The sequence below is a fragment of the Electrona antarctica genome (genome assembly GCF_951216825.1).
Source record: "Electrona antarctica genome assembly, chromosome: 15".
NCBI lineage: Eukaryota > Metazoa > Chordata > Actinopteri > Myctophiformes > Myctophidae > Electrona > Electrona antarctica.
The window spans coordinates 26,149,768-26,170,182 of NC_136796.1; the positions used below are offsets into that span (position 1 = coordinate 26,149,768).

Sequence of the window (20,415 nt, forward strand, 5' to 3'; positions counted from 1 at the left end):
GTTTCCCCCCTGTGTAATCAGAACTCGTATAACCTTCCATGTAGTCATGCTCAGTCATATGCTCCTGCTGGTGTGCACTGCAAAATCCTCAGTATCGATTTAACTCTGAAGGTTCCATTGTTGCACTCTCTCTGAGTTAGGTTAACTGTGTAGCCATGTGTGCCTTTCTCTTGTTTTGGGGTGGAGCTGAGTTTGTGTGTCTGTGTGCGCGTGTGCGCGCGGGGGGAGTTGCATGGTGCCTGTGTCTCTCTCCTAATATCAGACCCTGTGGTCTGTGAGTCTCTGTGCCTTTAAGGAGGAGGGTTTGACGTGTGTGTTGGTATTTCTCAAACAGAGAGGAGGGGTGCAGTGGTGGTAGTGGTGGTGGTAGTGTTGGTGTGGTGGAGGTGGGTGGTGGTCCGGAACTAAATCCACTGCTTTAGAGGGAATACTCTGTAAGTGAGTGTTGGTCAGAGAGAGACAGACAGACAGAGAGAGAGACAGAAGGAAGGGACAGACTGAGAGACACACATGCTGACAGACAGACAGACAGACAGCAGGGCTGGGTGATCTCAGAGCAGAAGGGCAGCAGTTAGAGTGAGTTGGGGAAAGTGAAAAGTTAAAGAAGTTAACGGAAGGACCCGGCGACTTTAAGGACAGAAGTGGTACCCAGACTGTCAGGCCATTATGTCCATGTTTGACCCGGGCCAGCGTCTCCCAGAAGAGCAGGACTATGTGCAGGCATACGAGAACGTCAGGGAGAAGTATAAAGGTAACAACACCACACATGCTCCACCATGACCACCTCTTCCTTCTCTCTCGCTCTTTCTCATCACACCACACCTCCACCACCTCCTCTTCTGTCAGCCTTCAGTGGCTGAACTACTGGTAAATGGCATGTCAATGAGAATCATTTAGAAGTGTGTGTGTGTGTGTGTGTGTGTGTGTGTGTGTGTGTGTGTGTGTGTGTGTGTGTGTGTGTGTGTGTGTGTGTGTGTGTGTGTGTGTGTGTGTGTGTGTGTGTGTGTGTGTGTGTGTGTGTGTGTGTGTGTGTGTGTGTGTCAAAGATCATACTTTACTTAGTACATACTTGGCTAAGTGGGAGGTGTGTATGAGAGAGAATAATCTTGCAGGGCTTGCAAGTGGGAGGTGTGTATATTGTATGTGTGTGGGGGGTTCTAAAACCTGCCTGGCTGTCCAACATTAATTGGTTCCATATTGATTTGCACAGATGTACTCTATTTCAGGAGGGCCCTCAGTCAAATGGGAACCATGATGCTTCTGTAATGGAAGTGACATTACATACAATGAATAGTGAAATGTTTGTAATGGTAGCAATGCATGAATAAACTTGGGTAGTTCTGTTAGTTTGGTAGAATCTGCAGGAGAGGAGAAGCACATGCTTTTTTTTTTTTTTAATTATTCTTTATTTACCCAGGGAAGTAGCTGAGCACAGGTGCTCATTTTCAGCAACGCCCTGCACATAGAAACACAGACAGACACACACACACGCACACATTAAAACCTGGGAGCTGACCAGTACAACCACAGTCTTATACTGTTGGCCACTAAGCAGCTCCAGGGGGAGCAGTTGGGGGTTCAGTGCCTTGCTCAAGGGCACTTCAGCGGTGTTGGGTGACTGATGACAATCACTTCCCCACCCAGATCTTTCCTGCCCGCCCGGGGAATCGAACCGGCAACCTTTCGGCAACAAGGGCGCTCCTCTAACCCTTAGGCCACCGCTGCCCCCTTTGCCCCCTATGCTCTGAAGGAAAGATATATAGGTAAAGAGAGAGAGAAGGTAAACACGTGAAAGTACTACCGGCCAGTTCTGTGTCCGAAAAAATATCTCACAGGGTTTGCTAGACTTTACAGTAAAGTTGTCATTTAACCAGGGGTCTATCCTAGGGACCTCCTTTTTCGTTCTACACCAAATCTCTTCACCAGAATTATCAGAATTTTCACCCCAGAATGGGGTCACCAGAGGAGCGTTGATGCCAGTATTAGAAGCCGGCCTGTGTATCTATAGCACACAGAGGAATCCTGTTGCGCCTGATCTGGTTTTGTTTCTACTATCAACCTCACATGTCTCAGTGGAATCACTGTGGCTATGTGGGCACAGAGAGGTGCTACATTTGTTTCCCTGGTTGAATGGCACAGGGCCCATGCCCACAGCGCACTTTAATTAAATGGAGAGTCTTCAACGAAGGTAGCACATACTGTATCTGTGTGTTCACCTGATAGTAGTTCTGTGAAGGTTAGCATTATTTATTGGCTGGGTTTGCTGTCTGTTCAGAAATGTATAGGGACAGACAGTTGTACTATCACTTGTTAATGGATATTTCAGATTAATTTACCGTAGGAATGATTTGTTTTCTACTAGTGGAGCTGCACCATGACCAACATGTTCCAAAAAAATATCCAATCTGGGAGCATGTATAACTACAGTATATCAATTCAAAATGGGGCTTTGGATTAAAACCAAACGAGCAAACATAACAGTCAACAGTTATGTTCAGTAGAGATAGAGATATTTTACAACTGAAACAAACAAGTGATCTTGGCCTTGAATCTGCTGTGCTACTGCTGGGAAACAGAATCCATCCATGCAGTTTCACTGGTCTAGTCATTTTCTTCCCATGCAATCCCCCACAGTGCAGGTCACTGTGGGTGACAACCCCTCAGAGCCCGTCTGGAACCAGTCTGTTGTTCCATGTCCCCAGTCAGACCCTCTGCTCTCTGCCAACATCTGACTTCCTGCTCCTCTTTTTGGTGGTTGGTTCATTGCTGCTGAGAGAATTGTGAGCATCCCACACCACCATCCTACACTTGCACCTGATGCTGTTCCTGCCTTGTAAAAATTAAATAATAACAAAGCGCATGCTTCTCTTTAGCTCTCCTCACTGAGTCACTTCTGTGACGGGAGCTCCTGCTCTTCTGGCAGCCGCTGGCCCAGGTCAAACATGGTCACAATGTCCTGACAGTCTGGATTGCCATGGAATGGCTGTTTGTCATAATAGTAACTGTAGACATCTGTTCATGTTAAGCATGGCTTGGCTTGAAATACTCACCTCAAATATATCATTTGAGTTTAGCCTGTCACTTTTAAAGTTATTCTGGTTGAAAGGACATGACATCTAGGTCAGGTATCTCACGTAGAGAGACTGTAGTTTTCAGATGGCAGTATGAAAGACTGTGAAGATAGCAATGAGACAAGAAGTTGGTGTCATCATACAGAATTTAATTCAAACTTGTGCAGCCACAATCCGTGAGTTTCTCACACAACATTTAAGCCTAGTTTAGTCCAAAGATTCACAACAAGACCAACATTTCCGGTATGTGAGACCTTCGTATGAATTAAGCATTTGAACATTGAGGAGAAACATTGAAGTTGTCCGAGTTTCCCCATAGTTGAGTTTCCCCTTAGTTGCAGTACCTACGTGTGTGTGTGTGTGTGTGTGTGTGTGTGTGTGTGTGTGTGTGTGTGTGTGTGTGTGTGTGTGTGTGTGTGTGTGTGTGTGTGTGTGTGTGTGTGTGTGTGTGTGTGTGTGTGTGTGTGTGTGTGTGTGTGTGTGTGTGTGTGTGTGTGTGTGTGTGTGTGTGTGTGTGTGTGTGTGTGTGTGTGGTACTGCACCTGCCAACCATTAATTCCAGTGACCATAGCACAGTGTGGAGATGACCCCCTGAGTGGGGTTATTTCAGGTCTTACCAGATATCCTCCCTGATGATGTCATCCCTCAATATGCTTAAGGGTCAATGTTTCAGAGAAACACCCTGGGAAAAACACAACATCATTGTTGTTGAAACCGGTTGACGTTTGCACTGTGATATCTACTAGAAATGCAGCTCCACACAATTCCACATCTTTCTTCGTCATTTTTACACAGTGATAAGTTAAATCTTAGAGTCTTAAGGTAACATTTTCCCACAGGTCATGAGTTTATTAGACTGCCTTTCTCTGCAATTCAATAGCTTTAACCTGAAATAGTCTTAAAGGGAACAATGCAAACTATATTTTTGAGTAATAATGGAGGCCAACCATCTGCAGAACCTAAGTTAACAGAAGACCCATTGCAGAACCTACCTGTGTAAGTGCTTTGTTTACGCTGGATGTGGATTAAAAATAAAATAAAATCAGACCCGTCTGAAGTGAGTGGTACTGTACTGTACTGTACTGTACTGTACTGTACTGTACTGTACTGTACTGTACTGTACTGTACTGTACTGTACTGTACTGTACAAGCCCTCCTCCCTGGCCTGTGTGTGTTAGGCTGTGCAACAGTGACACAGTGGCTATAACTGTCCGAGTGGCTTTTGCACTCGGACACATTTTCGTGCTCGGACATAGACACACACACACACACACACACACACACACACACACACACACACACACACACACATAGAGGTCTATAGGAGTGGTTGCACCACTCAAAAATTTAAGCACCTACAATGAGTGAAGACATTTACACATCATGCAGCTATACCAGACGCCTGCTTAGCAGAATGCAATGCATGCATGTCTGAAGTTATAGAGATCACTTCTAAAAAGGTTACGAAAAACTTGTCTGATAAGCCACTGTCACTACAGAGACCCCACCCTCCCTCCACTCTTTACTTCCAGTACATTTTCAGATCGGTTTCATGCAACATGACCTGGCATTCATAAATAGAATCTCAGTTGTGCATGTTCATGCACTGTGTTATACAGTGTATGCACAAGTACTATACTAGTACTAGTAGTAATAATAGTAGTAATAATATGCAGTACACGTGGCAAACATACACACAGCTGCTCTTTGGGGAATGGAGTGGACTTATAGTGAATCTGCACACACAATGATACACGAGCAGCTCTTTGGTTGGCTTGGATGGGCAGCAGTAGAGAGGAATTAGTCTGAGGATTGCAGCTTTAAATACACAGTGAAATCCTCTGGGTTCATTTCACAGAGAGTATACAAATGTTACCAAATGGGTGGGCGTGTTTGGTTACACTTGTATACTCTGAGTTATTAATGGATAAATTAACAATTTACTGTGTACACAGAGAAATCATGTGTTAGGAATCGGATATTATTATTTTTATTATTACTATTACTATTTGTAGTACTATTTGTGCGTCTCTGTGCAAGTAGTTTATATAATTGCCCTTTGGCCAATGGGCCAACAACTTATAAACTATTATGGCTGTAATATCGTGGCTTAATATATTTTGTTATTATATTTATATACTGTTGTTAATATACTAGAATAAGGCCATCACAATAAAGTAGTACTGCAATGCCCAGTTGCTTAAAACCTGGCTTTGTCCCATTTTAAAATGCAATACAAAAGTACTTATATTCTTCTCACAGTGATGGCAATTGTGACTAAAAATCTAAACGCACAACTTAGTCAGTGAACTTGTCAACAAGTTCACTTGTCAACAGGTTCCTGGAGTCCATGCTGCTCCTTACACCCAACTTGAAATTGGTCTACATTTGTGGCGATAGAAGAAAATCCATCAGGTTACCAGAATTAGGGGTGCACGATTATGAAATTATGACCAATATCCGATCTCCGATTATTTGCAGGGACATATCTGCCGATACCGATTCTGACCGATTCTGATATTATACAGAGGACCACAATGGAAACAAGCCTAGGCCTTATAGGGGCTTGGCCCAAAGTGACAATAATGTATTCAATCAATAAATAAATATACTCTTTTTCGAGTTTTGAGAGTACACAAATTAAATGTAGAATTTAGCCATTGACGGTCACATTATTATTGCATCATCAATATCGGTGAAAATAATATGGATTATTTTGAGACCAATCCAATACCGATATGGTATTTATATGGCCGATTCCTATTACACTACCGATTATATTGTGCATCTCTAACCAGAATACGTATGGTTCATCCTGGAATCTGCAAAGATATTTTGGCATGAGGGTGGTGGAAAGGCGCCACCAGCAGTATCTTTTGTGAACCTATCCATTTAGTTCATTCATCAGAGACTTAATAGTCCTGATGGTCAGTCCTATTACTGTCAACCATGTATACAGAAAGTCAGAAACCCATGAATGAGTCCCCAGTTAATAATGGAAAAGCGTCACATGTCTTTTGTGAGTGGGCTCCAAGCCGGCCAATCATTTGCTGACATAATCCCATTAGTATCAACAGAGGCAGTGTTCTGACATATTGTCTGGTGCAGACACTCACAGAAGAGATTGTCATACATCATTTTCACTTAATATTCACATCTAGACTCTACCTAAACCTTGGCCCAAGGTGCAGCACTTTCTCAGATATGGGTGACTGTCCAGAGTTACCTGAATAATGGCTGTCCTAGGATTTATAGGGGCCTTCTCACCTATGTGCTATTTCACATAGTTTTGTAAGGTTCCCTGTTTTTGTCTCCATTTGTTCATATGTTCGACTGATGTGTGTTTTACCACATAATTCTGTCATTTTGTACTATTCATGGCTACACAGCACTGGAGGGTCTATTATATTGTGAGCATCTGTGTTTCCCATGCTGTAATGCTTGTATTAGTCTGAACAACTCCTGGGCAAAGCTGAGCATGGTCACACCACTTTACCTGGCAGTAGTATCACAGTCTTTCATCAGGTCACAAGCCTTTCTGAAGATAAACTATACTGGATAAGTTCATTTCATTAGTTTGTTTGTAAATAAGACTCCAATGAAATACCTAGACAATCTAATTGTTCAAAATAAAGTCTTGGCAAAGCCTCCTTGGGGTTAAAAGTAGACTGAAAGTTGAATTGTATTTGCAGTGGCCTCTTTCCAAACTCAGAACGACAGTAAAGGGTTTGTTTCCCTTGTTTGCTGAAATAGTTTTGACATGACAAGAAGTATAGTCTGACACATCTTTTAGCATGGCTTCTCAGAAGAATGCTGAAAGCAAACAATATTATTGATGTCATTTTGTTGTTATTTATTTTGCATGTACTGCATTTTGGACCACAATTGGAGTATTTATACAGTAGGTGACAGGTCTGACCTACATATTTCTTGTTGTGCACAATGTACATTGTGGTGCAAATTATTTCTTGTTGTATGTTTCTGTTTGCTACCCATTCTGTCTGATATGAACAGAGCACTGATTATTATTTGAGTGTACTGTATCACCTGTGGTGTACTATAATTAATTTTGTGTTGGGGTTAGGCATCAATTAAGACGTCACCACTTCTGTCCAAAGTGTCTGATGGTGATTGTCTTCAACGGAAGCAATTAGGCAAATTAACAATTAACCTAATGATGCATGAGTGCAATCTCAGTATTTACTTTCCCACAGTGTGCACGGAGAAATAGTTGAAATGGTTGTTCAGTGTGTGCTACGCTGCTCTGTTAGAATATTGACAGAGAGTGGAGGTGACTCAGGAAGGGATGTCTTTCTAATCTGCCTGTGAGGGTGATGTCATAGATAGACAGACAAATCTGTCTGTGCACTGTGCAGTGGGAGATTCTGGTCTCCAAGCTACAGTTGGGCACAAACTGTTATTGTAGCCAAACTAGCCATCTAATCCTCAGTTCCGCCAGGCTGTAAAAGGTGATGAGTAGATACTTTGATAGATTGAACTATCACTTGAAAAAGTAGGTTGTATCTAGAGGCAACCATAGACAGTGAAAGTGGTTAATTTCAGTAGAATGTGCCTATATATTGGGACATCTGCAAACACAAGTGCTGATGTAATAAATTACAAAATAATTCATAACCTTCTGTATAGTTGTATTATATAGAAATTTCACGAAATACCTTTCGTTTATGGGTAGGTTTCCTTCAAAACCTAGCTGCAGCTGCAGAACATTATTTTATGTACTCCCAGGACAGAAAATTCTAGAATTTTCGCTGTCCTGGGCTCTAAGGGTGACGTAGGAAGCCACGCCTATCCCGTATAGATACCTGCGTGGCTACGTCAGCCCTCATTCAACTTTTCTTCTGCTAAGCTGCGAGAACGAACTTTAACATTCCAGTGTGTGCAGGGTAATATATCTCGCAAACTCGGCCGAGAGATTAATTCTTTAGGACCGTGAGATCTCTGGCACACTCTCGAAGCAAACAGAAGGATACTTCTCGAGAAAAAAAGCCGAACTTCGACACAAGTGAGTTCTAGGCAACCCGTTGCTACGCTAGCTTGTCGAAAAAACAGCTCGCGCCTCTTTTTCTCTCTCGCTAAAGCTAGCGTTTGTTAGCTTAAAGCTATCCATAGTTAGCTTAGCGCTACTAGGCAGATACGCCTGTGGTCTACTATTACACGCCACGAGGAAGATAAACCTGTGGCTGTTAAGCACTCGGACTCCTCTCTCTACAAGCAACCATGTCGCTGACGAGGGAGACCCAGCCCGGGGAAAGACGCCATCGAGGACAGCCGGTGCCCGCCGACTGTCAAGAAGGCCCCAAACAAAAGACGTGCTCCACCTGGGGATGCGGGAACACGATGTCGGGCAAAGACGGGCATCACGAGTGCATGTATTGTCTCGGCCTCACCCATACCCGTGAGTCCATGGAGGAAATCGGTCCCGTTTGCCTCCATTGTGAGAAAATGGACGACGACGTCCTAAACAACAGGCTCGGACGTGTCCAAAGGTATTATGACAACTTTGCCGCCCACGGACTCCGAGAGAGGAGCCCCACTCCTCCCCCGCGACGAGCTCGCATACAAGTCCCGCCAAGGGGACAACGAGCTACCCCGAGACAGAGGCTCGACTACTCGGGCAACAGAGCCCCAACCGGAGCCTCTTCTTCAAGAGCAGCACCTGCCGGCGCTAGCCGAGACAGGTACGCTACTTCAGCCTCTGCAACCAGGGCTCACGAGGCCACTGATTACGAGGCTCATGGCGCGAGGCCAAGGGATACCTTCGCACCGCGCCGCTCTTCCCCAGCTCCACGTGCTCGACAACACGTCGTGCAGGCCACCATTGAGTGCCCGCCCAGACATACAGCTAGACGCAGACAGCCTGCTGTTGCACCCAGCTATATGGTGGACCGCCTGGACCCTTCCCCAGACCGCGCAATGTCTCCCGGTGGGGAGCATTGGACTACCAGGGAGGAAGGGGAGCTTCGTGATGACGAGCTCCCTTCCTTCCAGGAGCAACTCCAGGACTACCACGTCCTGGACGAGGCCTACGCGGACGAGCGAGATGGCCATGATGACCTCTCCCCCGGGGACTACGTCAGCACCACTCGTCGCCCCTTCGACGACCTGGATGCCATGGAAATACAGGAGCACCAGCAAGCCAGGGCTCCTGTCCCCCCGCCTCCTGTACCCCCCATGGATGACTCCAATATTTACGAGATATACAGGAAGGCTAGTGCACGTTGTAACCACACATGGCCTAAGTCAACTGTCAAGGTACTACCATGGGAAGGCAGGACTGATGAGTCCGCCCCCCCCCCTGCACCTAGAAGACAGAAGCTCCCTATGGCACAGGGCTTCGAGGAGGCCATGATGCACGCCTGGGACGAACCCCTCCTGAAGGTGGATTTTCCCAAGGCCAGCGCCAAGGGGCCCAACGACATACCAGATAAACAAACCCTCGCCATAGACTTCATGCCAGCTATGGACAAGGCTATAGCGGCCTACCTGGCCAACCCTGCAGCTCCTAGAGTGGATCACCACGTAAAGGAACCGCAGCTCCTGTCCAGCAGCGTGAGGGAAGCCTCAAAACTGAACAAGTGGCAGTATGCACACATGTCATTCGTGGCGAAGGCCCTCAATGCAGGAGCACTTCTCCAGGGTTCCATGAAGAGCCTCCTCATTGAGATGGGACAGAAGTCCATTAAAGTCCAGCTAGCGGAACTGCCAGAAGACCTGGCCGAGTTACGCCGCTTGAATCACGAGATGGCCACCCTCCAGAGGGACTCCACTCTCCACAACGCCAAGGCAATGGCATGTTCCATCCTCCAGGAGAGATGGCGTTGGGTCGATCAGACCAGCGCCATCTCCCTGGAGACAAAGAAAGAGTTTGTGGCTGGAAATATCCACCCAGACAGTATGTTTAAGGACGCTCTGGCCAAAATGTCAGAGACCATCCAACAGCTCGAGTCCTCCACCAAGACGATGAAGGCGCTCGAACCGCTGGCCAACCAGGCCGCCCCGGTAGGCCGCCCCAAGGCTAAGAAGGCACCCTGGAAGGCCAAGACCGATGACAAACCCAGGTCCCAGGACCGGAGCGGAGATAGACAGCGACAGCCTGCAGGCCGAGGCAGAGCAGACCGCCGCACCTCTCCGCCGCCCTACAAGGCCAGGAGCGCTCCCAGAGGCCGAGGCCAGGGGAAGCGCAAATGACCTGCCCGGGCCGGGTCATCTTCCCCACCACACTCAGAGTTCAAGGCCAGAGGTGGGGATCACAGATCTCACCTCAGAGCCTGCGCTGAAGCGCTTAAGGGGGCCTGTACACAGTGCTGTGAGCACCGTTGTACAGACCCCCAAAATTGTTATGTGCAATTCACATGTGTATGTTTTTCCACGTTGTTCAATAAAGAAAACAAAAAAACAAAAAACACAAAAAACAATAAAACCAACTCTGAAGGGCATAGGCCCAGTGGGAAAGATAACCCACACTGTGACAGCTTTAGCTGTCACATTGGCCAATTGGCCAGAGCGTCCTTAAACAGCTTTAGCTGTCACAGTCCAAAAACTCCACGCCAATTTTTTCCAAACTCAATACCGAAAAAATTCACTAGAGGGAGACATTTCACACAAAGTAAGTCTTCCCCTAGGCAGGCAATGCACCACGCTGACAAGCACAGGGAACCCTTTGTCACGTCATCTGTCACAATGGCGGATATCCGGGGCTTCCCCGTGGATAATCCGTACAATTCAGACAGGATACAGGCTTCAGTTCGCCTCGAAACCGCCCACTTCCAGGAAAATTATTTTCTCAGAAGCGAGCGGGCAAAAGGCCGCCATTCTGCAAGAGGAAATCAATTCATTAATGCAGAAAGGCGCCATCACAGAGGTGGCCCTCGACCAATCAATGAACGGTTTTTACTCCCGCTATTTCTTGGTAAAGAAAAAGGGGGGCGGACTCCGTCCCATTCTAGACCTGAGGGCATTGAATCGTCACTTAAAAAAGCTGCGATTCAAAATGCTTACTCCACCAGTCCTCCTACGCCTAATTCGCGAAGGGGACTGGTTTACGTCGATAGACCTGCAAGACGCATATTTCCACATTCCGATTTACCCGCCGCACAGAAAATTTCTGCGCTTCGGGTTCAGAGGAAAAGTGTACGAGTACACAGTCCTTCCCTTCGGAATGTCACTGAGTCCCAGAGTCTTCATAAAGTGCACCGCGGCAGCTATCGCTCCGCTCCGACAGCAAGGGATCCGTCTCGCTACATACGTAGACGACTGGATCCTACTTGCAGACTCTCCACGAGAAGCACTGTCGCACACACATCGTGTGCTCAGCCACCTCGACTCGCTTGGGTTTATAATAAACCACGAGAAGAGCATGCTTATGCCAACACAGTCAATAGACTTTATAGGCATAACACTGAACTCAATCTCTTACACGGCCCGCCTGAGCCAAGAGAGAATAGACGCAACACTGCAGTGCGTGACGTCATTCAAAAGGGGACGCTCGATTCCTTTTCATGCATGCCTCCGGATGGCGGGGTTAATGGCCTCTGCGGTCTATTTAATCCGCCTAGCAAGGCTACATATGAGACCTTTCCAACGATGGATAGGCTCTCTACATGTACCAATGCACCGTCGGCACCAGAAGGTAACAGTAACATCACAATGCATACTAGCCCTTCAATGGTGGTCAGACAGGAAAACCCTCTCAGAGGGCGTCCCCATGGGAAAGCCTCTGATCAGGAAAGTCATCACTACAGACGCCAGCATGACAGGCTGGGGAGCCACGATGGAAGGACTCACAGCCAGAGGTTTATGGTTGGGGCCACTACGTGCCCTTCACATAAATTACTTAGAGCTCATGGCAGTCTTCCTCGCCCTGAAACACTTCGAGCAGCGCATCCTGGGTTGCCATGTCCTAGTCAGGACAGACAACACCACGGCCATGTGCTACATCAACAGACAAGGTGGACTCAGGTCCCCTCGTCTTCATCAACTGGCTCAGAAACTGATCCTGTGGTGCAACACACGCGTCCTCTCAATAGTAGCGTGTCACGTCCCAGGTCTTCTGAACACAGGGGCAGACCTGCTGTCCAGAGGACCTCTCCGCTACTCAGACTGGTCACTACACCCTCATGCAGTGGCCCAGGTCTGGAGCAGGTTTGGGAAATCCAAGGTGGATCTCTTTGCCACAGAGGAGAACACGAAGTGTCCCCTCTTCTTCGCAATCAGGGGACCATCAACGTTGGGGCTAGACGCTCTGTCACACCAATGGCCCAAAACCCTTCTCTACGCCTTTCCCCCGCTATCCCTCATCAGCCCCACTCTGGACAGAGTGAGGACTCAGGGTCTGAAGGTGCTCCTAATAGCCCCGTCGTGGGGGGTCTGGAGGTCGGAAATAACCCCTCTCCTCTACGACCAGCCGTGGAGAATTCCCCTTCGAGCGGATCTCCTCTCTCAAGCGAGGGGGGAGATCTTCCACCCTCACCCCCAGGACCTAGACCTATGGGTCTGGCCCGTCAAAGGGTGATGTTGACTGCCGTGGGTCTACCTCCGAACGTAATCGAAACGATTCAGAAAGGCAGAGCCCAGTCAACAAGGGACCGTTACGACACAGCCTGGCGCGTCTTCGAGCATTGGTGCTCACGAAGACCAGACCAAACAGTCCCCTACCAGGCCTCAGTGATCGACGTCCTGTCATTCCTGCAGGAGCTCCTAGACAACGGTCTAGGCCTCTCCTCAGTCAAGGTCCATTTGGCGGCAATCTCTGCCTGCCACCCAGGCTTTGATAACCAGACGGTGTGGAAGCACCCGCTGGTAAAACAATTCATGAAGGGTGTACGCAGGGAACATAGGACATGCAGATCCCTCGTTCCCTCGTGGGATTTGTCCCTGGTTCTAAAGGCGCTGGCTACAGCACCCTTTGAACCACTACAAACCGTGAGCCTCAAGCTCCTAACCCTGAAGGTGGCTCTCCTGATCGCACTCACGACAGCAAAAAGGGTCAGCGACCTACATGCGCTCTCGATCTCTCCAGACTGCATGAGGTTCGATGAGGGGTCGACCAAGGTCACCCTAAAGGCAAACCCCGCCTTCATTCCCAAAAATGCTCTCTCAGTGTGTGTGCCAGTGAACCTACAGGCTTTCCATCCCCCGCCGTTCTCCTCTGACGAAGACAGCAGGCTTAATTGCCTCTGCCCAGTCAGAGCTTTACGCATATACGCGGATAGACTGGCTCCCTTCAGACAAGGAAGCCAACTCTTTGTGTCCTGGGGTGCCAGGACCAAAGGAAAGCCCGTCACGAAGGTCACTATCTCTAACTGGATAGTGGAAGCCATCCGTCTGGCCTACACTAGCCAAGGCGTGGATTCCCCTCAAGCCCTGAGGGCCCACTCCACAAGAGGTGTGGCAGCTTCCTGGGCACTCTACAAGGGTGTCTCCATTCAGGAAGTCTGCACAGCAGCAAGCTGGTCTACACCCTCGACTTTCGCCACATACTATAACCTAGATGTGGCAGCGCCTTCGCTAGCGCACGCGGTCTTGGGGGCCGCTGCTCAGTAAGGCATCAGGGCAGCATAGCGCTGCCTCCTGCCCTCCACAAGGACTAGGTTCTGGACCCAAAAGGGTCCGAGCCCCTCCCAAAAGGTTTACCTGGGACCCACTGGAAGTTCAGGTCACGGGAGTTCATAAAGTCCCATAAACGAAAGGTATTTCGTGAAATTTCTATATAATACAACGTTAAAGGTTACTTTAGTAACCACGGTTGTATATATAAATTGAACGAAATACCTTTCGTGGAACGCCCTTCTGTTCTCTAAAGCAGAAGAAAAGTTCCGAATGAGGGCTGACGTAGCCACGCAGGTATCTATACGGGATAGGCGTGGCTTCCTACGTCACCCTTAGAGCCCAGGACAGCGAAAATTCTAGAATTTTCTGTCCTGGGAGTACATAAAATAATGTTCTGCAGCTGCAGCTAGGTTTTGAAGGAAACCTACCCATAAACGAAAGGTATTTCGTTCAATTTATATATACAACCGTGGTTACTAAAGTAACCTTTAACGTTGTATTTCAATAGTGTGTGGTTGTGACAAAATACCAAGGCACACTTGGACTAGTCTCATGGCATACCAGTAAGTGAACCCATGCACACTGTGTGGGAACCAATGGACTAGGGCACACATCCCTGTTTCTATGTCTATATTTTAGCCTCTTTGTTTATCAGCCAGGCTTGCAGGGTGCAGCAAGTCAGAGACATCCTGGCTTCGCTATGGTTCTGGGATGTAGAACAATAGTACTAACACCCCTGATGCTGGCATGCTAAACCAGACTAATGCCAGGAATGTCATGTCAAGTCTGTTGGCACATGCTGTATGTTGGTACTGGGCCTGGGCTGGGGTGCTATTGGTAAAGTCTATGTGCCCTGCCTGCTACTAGTGCCAAGATGGACACTAGATTATGGGCTTCTACGTTATGGAGTTTATTACAGTAGCAACATTGAAAAATATTTTTGTTTTGAGCTTATTTCTACTGAGATAGAGAGCCTGATGAAAACTTTTTTGATATTTAATATGATATTAATGCCATTTGATTCATGATTAAGTCTGACATAGTCTGCTACTCTGCAGACCTACAAGCTCGTAGCGCGCCACCGAGTGGCGCGCTACGAGCTTGTAGGTCTGCTATTTTTGACAAATCGTAAAAATGCGGCGCAAATCTTTGGATATATATTCTTTCAGAGCGAACGTTTTTTTTTATTTTGACGTCAGGTCTGAATGGGTTAAGTAAAGTTTATGCATGTACTATGTGTACTATGTAAACTCTTCATTTCCATTTTCCAGCCATTCAGTTGCAAAAACCCCCACCCCAAAAAAACATAATTTTTTATAATTTGGGAACCTGTCATGAGTGTATTTGTCCATACAGAATAGATGTGCAGGTACAAAACATTGTTCCTGGTGACCCTAGAACAGCCTCTAGTGGAGCTTTGTTAGTGTTACAGTACACACTCAAACTTTTAATAGTTATTTATTTAACCAGGGCAGTCTGTCATAGATGGAGAAGCAATGATAAACAAATATTTTGGTAATGGTCAGAGGAAGATTCCCTCAGGCTCTTCGTTTATTTGTGGGCAGATGAGACGGAGCAACTGTGCTGGGTTTTTAATATCACTTTAATAAAGTTAGATTGTGTGGCATACAAGCAGTTATCGCCTGTCTCTCTCACAGGCTTCTCAGACTGTCTAGCACAGTCAGGGAATCCAATGTCGAAGCTTGGCGTGTCCAGCATCCAGACACCCCTACTCTCAGAAGCTTGATAGCGTGTTGGGCCTAGTCCAAGTTCTAATGCTGGAACCCCACTGGGTGGAACCACATTTCCATCTGGGGGGTTAATGGCACATCATGTCTACTTCTTATGATGTCGTCACTGTCTGGTGGAAACTTTGCATTTCCAAACGAATTCAGAAAATGGAAACATAATCCAATTGAGTTAGAATCCATGGACAGACTTAGTCTGGTGTCCCTATTTTGGGCATGTAATTATACGTGAAAATATAGGTTTAAAATAATTGTCAAAAATAGAGAAACTAGCCAGTCTACAATCTTGTGGAGCAACACATTGAGAGCTTCCAGATTTTTAGTTTTCACTACTTTGACTTAACACTGTCATAGGACAAATTATAAAATAGGGCATTCATTCATGAACAAAATATGAAAAGATGAATATGGAGATACAAGGTTTCTGCCTGTGAGTGATGATATGCCCGTGGCAGAAAGAAAATTGGCAGTGTTTCAGAGTGAGTTTTGATACCAAGCTCCTCAACAGCTGCATGTAAACAGCAACATCGACTGACCAGGCAAGGGAGTCATGTTTGCTGCACTCAATGCTATGACATTTCATATACAGATCATTTCAGGGCATTTCTTAGGTAATATACCACGGGTGACCAGGGTGAGTGACAGGAAACGAAATATATGCAACAAAGGTAATGAGCCAGTTTCAAACCCAACAACACTGCAAGTGCCCGCCACGTATCCCTAACATGCTATACCTCCAGGATGTATGTATGTGATAGCTCTTCTCTGTCAGTCTGTTTTCTATCTCATCAGCTTAGACTGGGTTACGCAAGAAAGCACATTTGCCATAGCAACATCCCACTGATTAAGATAATATTTCAGGTGTTGCCTTCCAGTTGCTACATTAGATTTACCATCTGTCATCACTAGAGGGTTTATTTCCTTGGTCTGAAGCCCTGAGCATTAGTGGAGGTCCTCTGCAGTGCTGTTTTCTCGGCATGGATACTTTGGGTGTGATTCAACAGGGGCATGTAGTTCCAGTAGTGGAACTGTTAGTAACATCCCGTTGCACATTGCATCACATAATTGATGAGTTATTATCACACATGGCAGGATAGCTTCAAATGCATTTCTGTGCTGTCTTTTTGGTGCAACATTTGTGCTGTTGAGAGAGACCTCATGAAATTCGGTGTGTGGGCACATTTGCTCTGAAACTATTGGTTTCTTGAAAATGCAACGTTTTACCTATCCTATGACACTTTTCTTTACACTATAGCTTTTCTGTATTGCATTCCATCGCTGTCAGGCGGAAACATTGTAATGTAGTGATTATTTAGCCACAAGCTCTGGTTAATTACCTATTGGCCTGAATATAAGACTGTTTTTTTTCCAATGGAAATATCCTAAAAAAACAGGGTTGTATTGTATGACATTGTATGACATTCAATGTTATTTTTCCACAAATGAGTCTTGAAAAATGGGGGTTGTCTTATAATCAGAGTCGCCTTATATTAAGAATCCACAGCGGTGCATTGGGATCTTTTTAATCTACTTTTTTGCTACTTTTGTGTGACACTCAGTCATACAATTTTACAGTATGAAAAAAAAGGTGAAATATAGATAAGGTTTCTGCCTGACATCCACTGTAACTGCATCTGTGCAACAACCTCTTCTTGATAATCAGTTATTGATCAGGTATTGATTGGAGGAGAAACAGTGGTTCCTCTCTCAATCATTTCTCAGCTGACTTGTGGTGAAGGATGTAACGTGCACTTGGCTAAATAATCTGTTACTGTACACAAACACGTACAGTCTGCTCACTGAATCATCCATGTGGACAGAAGGACAGGATGAGAGATCAATGTTGAAAGAGGTGAAGGTCACAGTGACTGTTGAATTCAACACGGCCCTGCGAGAGGATAAAATAGGATTTTTAACCAGGTGGCCCTTGAATTCTTTTTTTAAAGGATCTGAAAAAATGAAAGTAAAGCCTCTATCCTAGCCTGGAATCAATACCATTTTTGGTTTTCTGATCCCTTCTGGAGCAGATGCCATGCACCTCCAAAATGATTTCCCTAGATTAACCCATTTTGACCTGAGATCAGATTCTAAAAATGTCTTCTACATCCTGACAGTTTTCTGAAAAAGCTATGTTTCTATGTCAGTCGTTCTTCGATTTTTCAAAAATAGCAGACCTACAAGTTCGTAGCGCGCCTCTCGGTGGCGCTCTATGAGCTTGTAGATCTGCTATTTTTCAATAGCTAAAGCATAACATAATGCTAACACCAAAAGGGGTTCCCGCCCAAAATGGGACATAAAATGTGTTTAGTTTGGTATAATCGTTTTGTTTTCTTTGTTATAATAATTGTTAGCGTGACTAGCCGCGAGACTAAACTAATATTGATCTGGACAAAAAAGCAAGCGAAACGCACCACCAGAACACGGTTTGTTTTCTCCCTTTTTATAAACTGAATCACACGACTCAATGAATACCAGGCTTTCGTCTGTGGTGGCAACCCTGGTGAGGTGAGGTTAATGCTTTCCTAACTGAAGTCCAACTTTATAAGGCTTGCATTGACTGAAGTCCTCAACTGACTGTCTCAAGTCACTTAGCTGACGATCAGACCCAAAGTGTATAACAGGCGTTTCAAATTGTTATTTGCCTCAAACAACTCGGCTTTGTTTTGCTCATCATAGCCTATAAGACAGTGGTAACTTACGAAATCCTATTATAATTTGGGGTTATTTAGTTGGTTTCCAAGCAATGTGGAATATTTCAGTTATTATAATGAAAAGCAGCTGTGAAACATTTCTCTTTTGGGATGTTATAAAACTTAACCATACTGAGTACTGTAGTTACAATCTACACAGCATTTAATCATAACAGCTTCTTTTAAAAGCATTGGCCTTTAGTGGTCTGACCTACAAACACTTAATTATGTTGATAATATACTGTATATCCTTGACTATGAGTGCTATACAATAATGTTCAACTCCCATTCATTCTGAAAGAGATTTGTTTGAACTTGATACTTTATTGTAGGTACAGTATCTGCTTCTAAGACAACTAGCAGGACACTAGCAGTTTCGATGTCAATACATCTTCGTCACATCATGTGACTCAGCTGTCACCTGGCCCGCCTCAACCTGGGTCGAGGTGCGGTGGACCTCTAAATTGGCAGGTTGACAGCAGTAACTGTTATCGTGAAGGTCCAGATCTTGATTTTCACTTTTTCAGTAACACCCTTACACCACATCCGAGCCAAGTCCCAGAGCCACAGTCATTTTGATTTGCCAAGTGTCATCATGGAAATAAAAAAATACCCTCAAACCATTGCTGTAGTGGAGCAATGATTAGGATAAATAGCAAACTATTGTTTTATCCTGATCAGATTGGTAGGGTCTACTGCAACTGAAATTTGGATAATGTGTGGTGTGCTAATTAAATGGTGCATTTATACAGCACCTTTATCCAAAGCTCATTCACACACTGACAGCAGAGTAATCCCTCAAGACAGATTCTGCTAACATCATAACCTGTCAGCACCACTGCCTTACACAGGTAGTGTTTAAGGTAGGATCAAGGAAGCTTACAGAAGGAAGGGACATGGTCACGTGACTGGGCTGCGCCATGACACTTTCATGGACACTTTCATGGGAGGCAAATCTCGCACCGGAAGGTCAATGAATACATGGCAGTGAATGGAGCCTGCTGGACCAGCTCGTGAACAAACACTATTTCTGAACAATTGAGACCTTTGTCATATAATCGGTTCAAGAATATAAAAGAAGACGTATCACAGGTTGTTTCCTAATCACTTGCTTTTCAATGTCCACATTTTATTCAGCATCTAAACAGCCCACCCTTTAGGGCAAGGTCGCTTCTCGCCCTCAGGGCGTCTTACTGGTAATTATAGAGATGGGCTTACCAAAAAGTGTTACCAAATAAAATAATTAAAGCAACTGGTATTACACGACCCACTTTGGCAATGGCATTTTTGGTGCTCCCAAAAGTTCATACTGTGTAGTAGTGTGTACAAGTGTCCCCGTTGCCAAATTAATGCCTGTGATCTCATTTAATGTAAGTGTGCCAAACGGTATTAGAAGGATTAGCTTGTGGTATTATGTGCCAATGAATAGGCAGTTGTTTTGAGGAATGCTACTTGGCCCCTTTCTATTACTGCTGTTCATTGTTTAAATACCTGATTAATATATGTTGCCTGGTTAGAATAGCATATGCCGCCCTCACATACTGTACACAAATAAGTTATGTGTTGAACATTTAATTACACAGTTAATTGTCTTTGTCTGCATGATATAAATGATGCTTACAGTAGGTTTCAACTTATCACTTGAACCTTGTCAAGGTTCAAGTCAACATCACTTTCACTGTCATCTGCTGAACTGGGAATACATTCTGCCCCATAAACATAAACTGTCGTAGGATATGGGGGGGATTAAATACATTAGACTTTATTATTTAAATTTTTTTTGTGTACATTACGTATATAATTTAAAGGTGCAGTAAGTGATATTTATTTCTTAAAGTGTTCACCGCTCTATATTCTGTGTTTGTTCAGTAACATGGGGTCTTCCTTTATCTCAAGCTTTTCAGTAGGCCTACAGTATACAGAAAATGCATTTTCAGGTCAGCATAACAGTTTTATCCAACCAGGAGAGATAACTCATACAGGATAAACAAGTGAAATGGAAGGGCACAAAATTGTAACTAGAACACAACACTATACAATGAAGCTGATAAATGGGTGCTCTCTTCTAATTTAATTAAATTGGCAACCCACCTGAAAATGTATTTTATGTTTATTAAAGAAATGGAGAGACGGAGAGACGCCAGCTACTGAACACACACTATAGCAATGATTAAAATCCGAATATAGAGTTTTAAAGGGATAGTTTTGTCTATCAATTACTCACCCCATGGAGACATGAATTCATGGATTTTTTCATGACCAGCAGTGGTTCCCTATGGAGACACAAAGGAGACTCTTTGTGTCTCTATAGGGAACGCTGCCTCAGCACAGCCGGTT

The 20,415-nt window shown here is 45.2% G+C and overlaps 1 protein-coding gene across 3 annotated transcripts in view; it reads left to right on the plus strand.

The window, feature by feature from the left end:
- Positions 1-425: 425 nt before the first annotated feature.
- The window catches only part of pleca (plectin a), a 127,801-nt gene continuing 107,811 nt past the window's right edge, over positions 426-20,415 (plus strand). For all 3 annotated transcript variants that reach the window (XM_079523071.1, XM_079523072.1, XM_079523073.1), the window contains exon 1: positions 426-751. In XM_079523071.1, the coding sequence (XP_079379197.1) occupies positions 667-751 (85 nt within the window). In that variant the 5' untranslated portion in view covers positions 426-666. The remainder of the gene's footprint in view (positions 752-20,415) is intronic.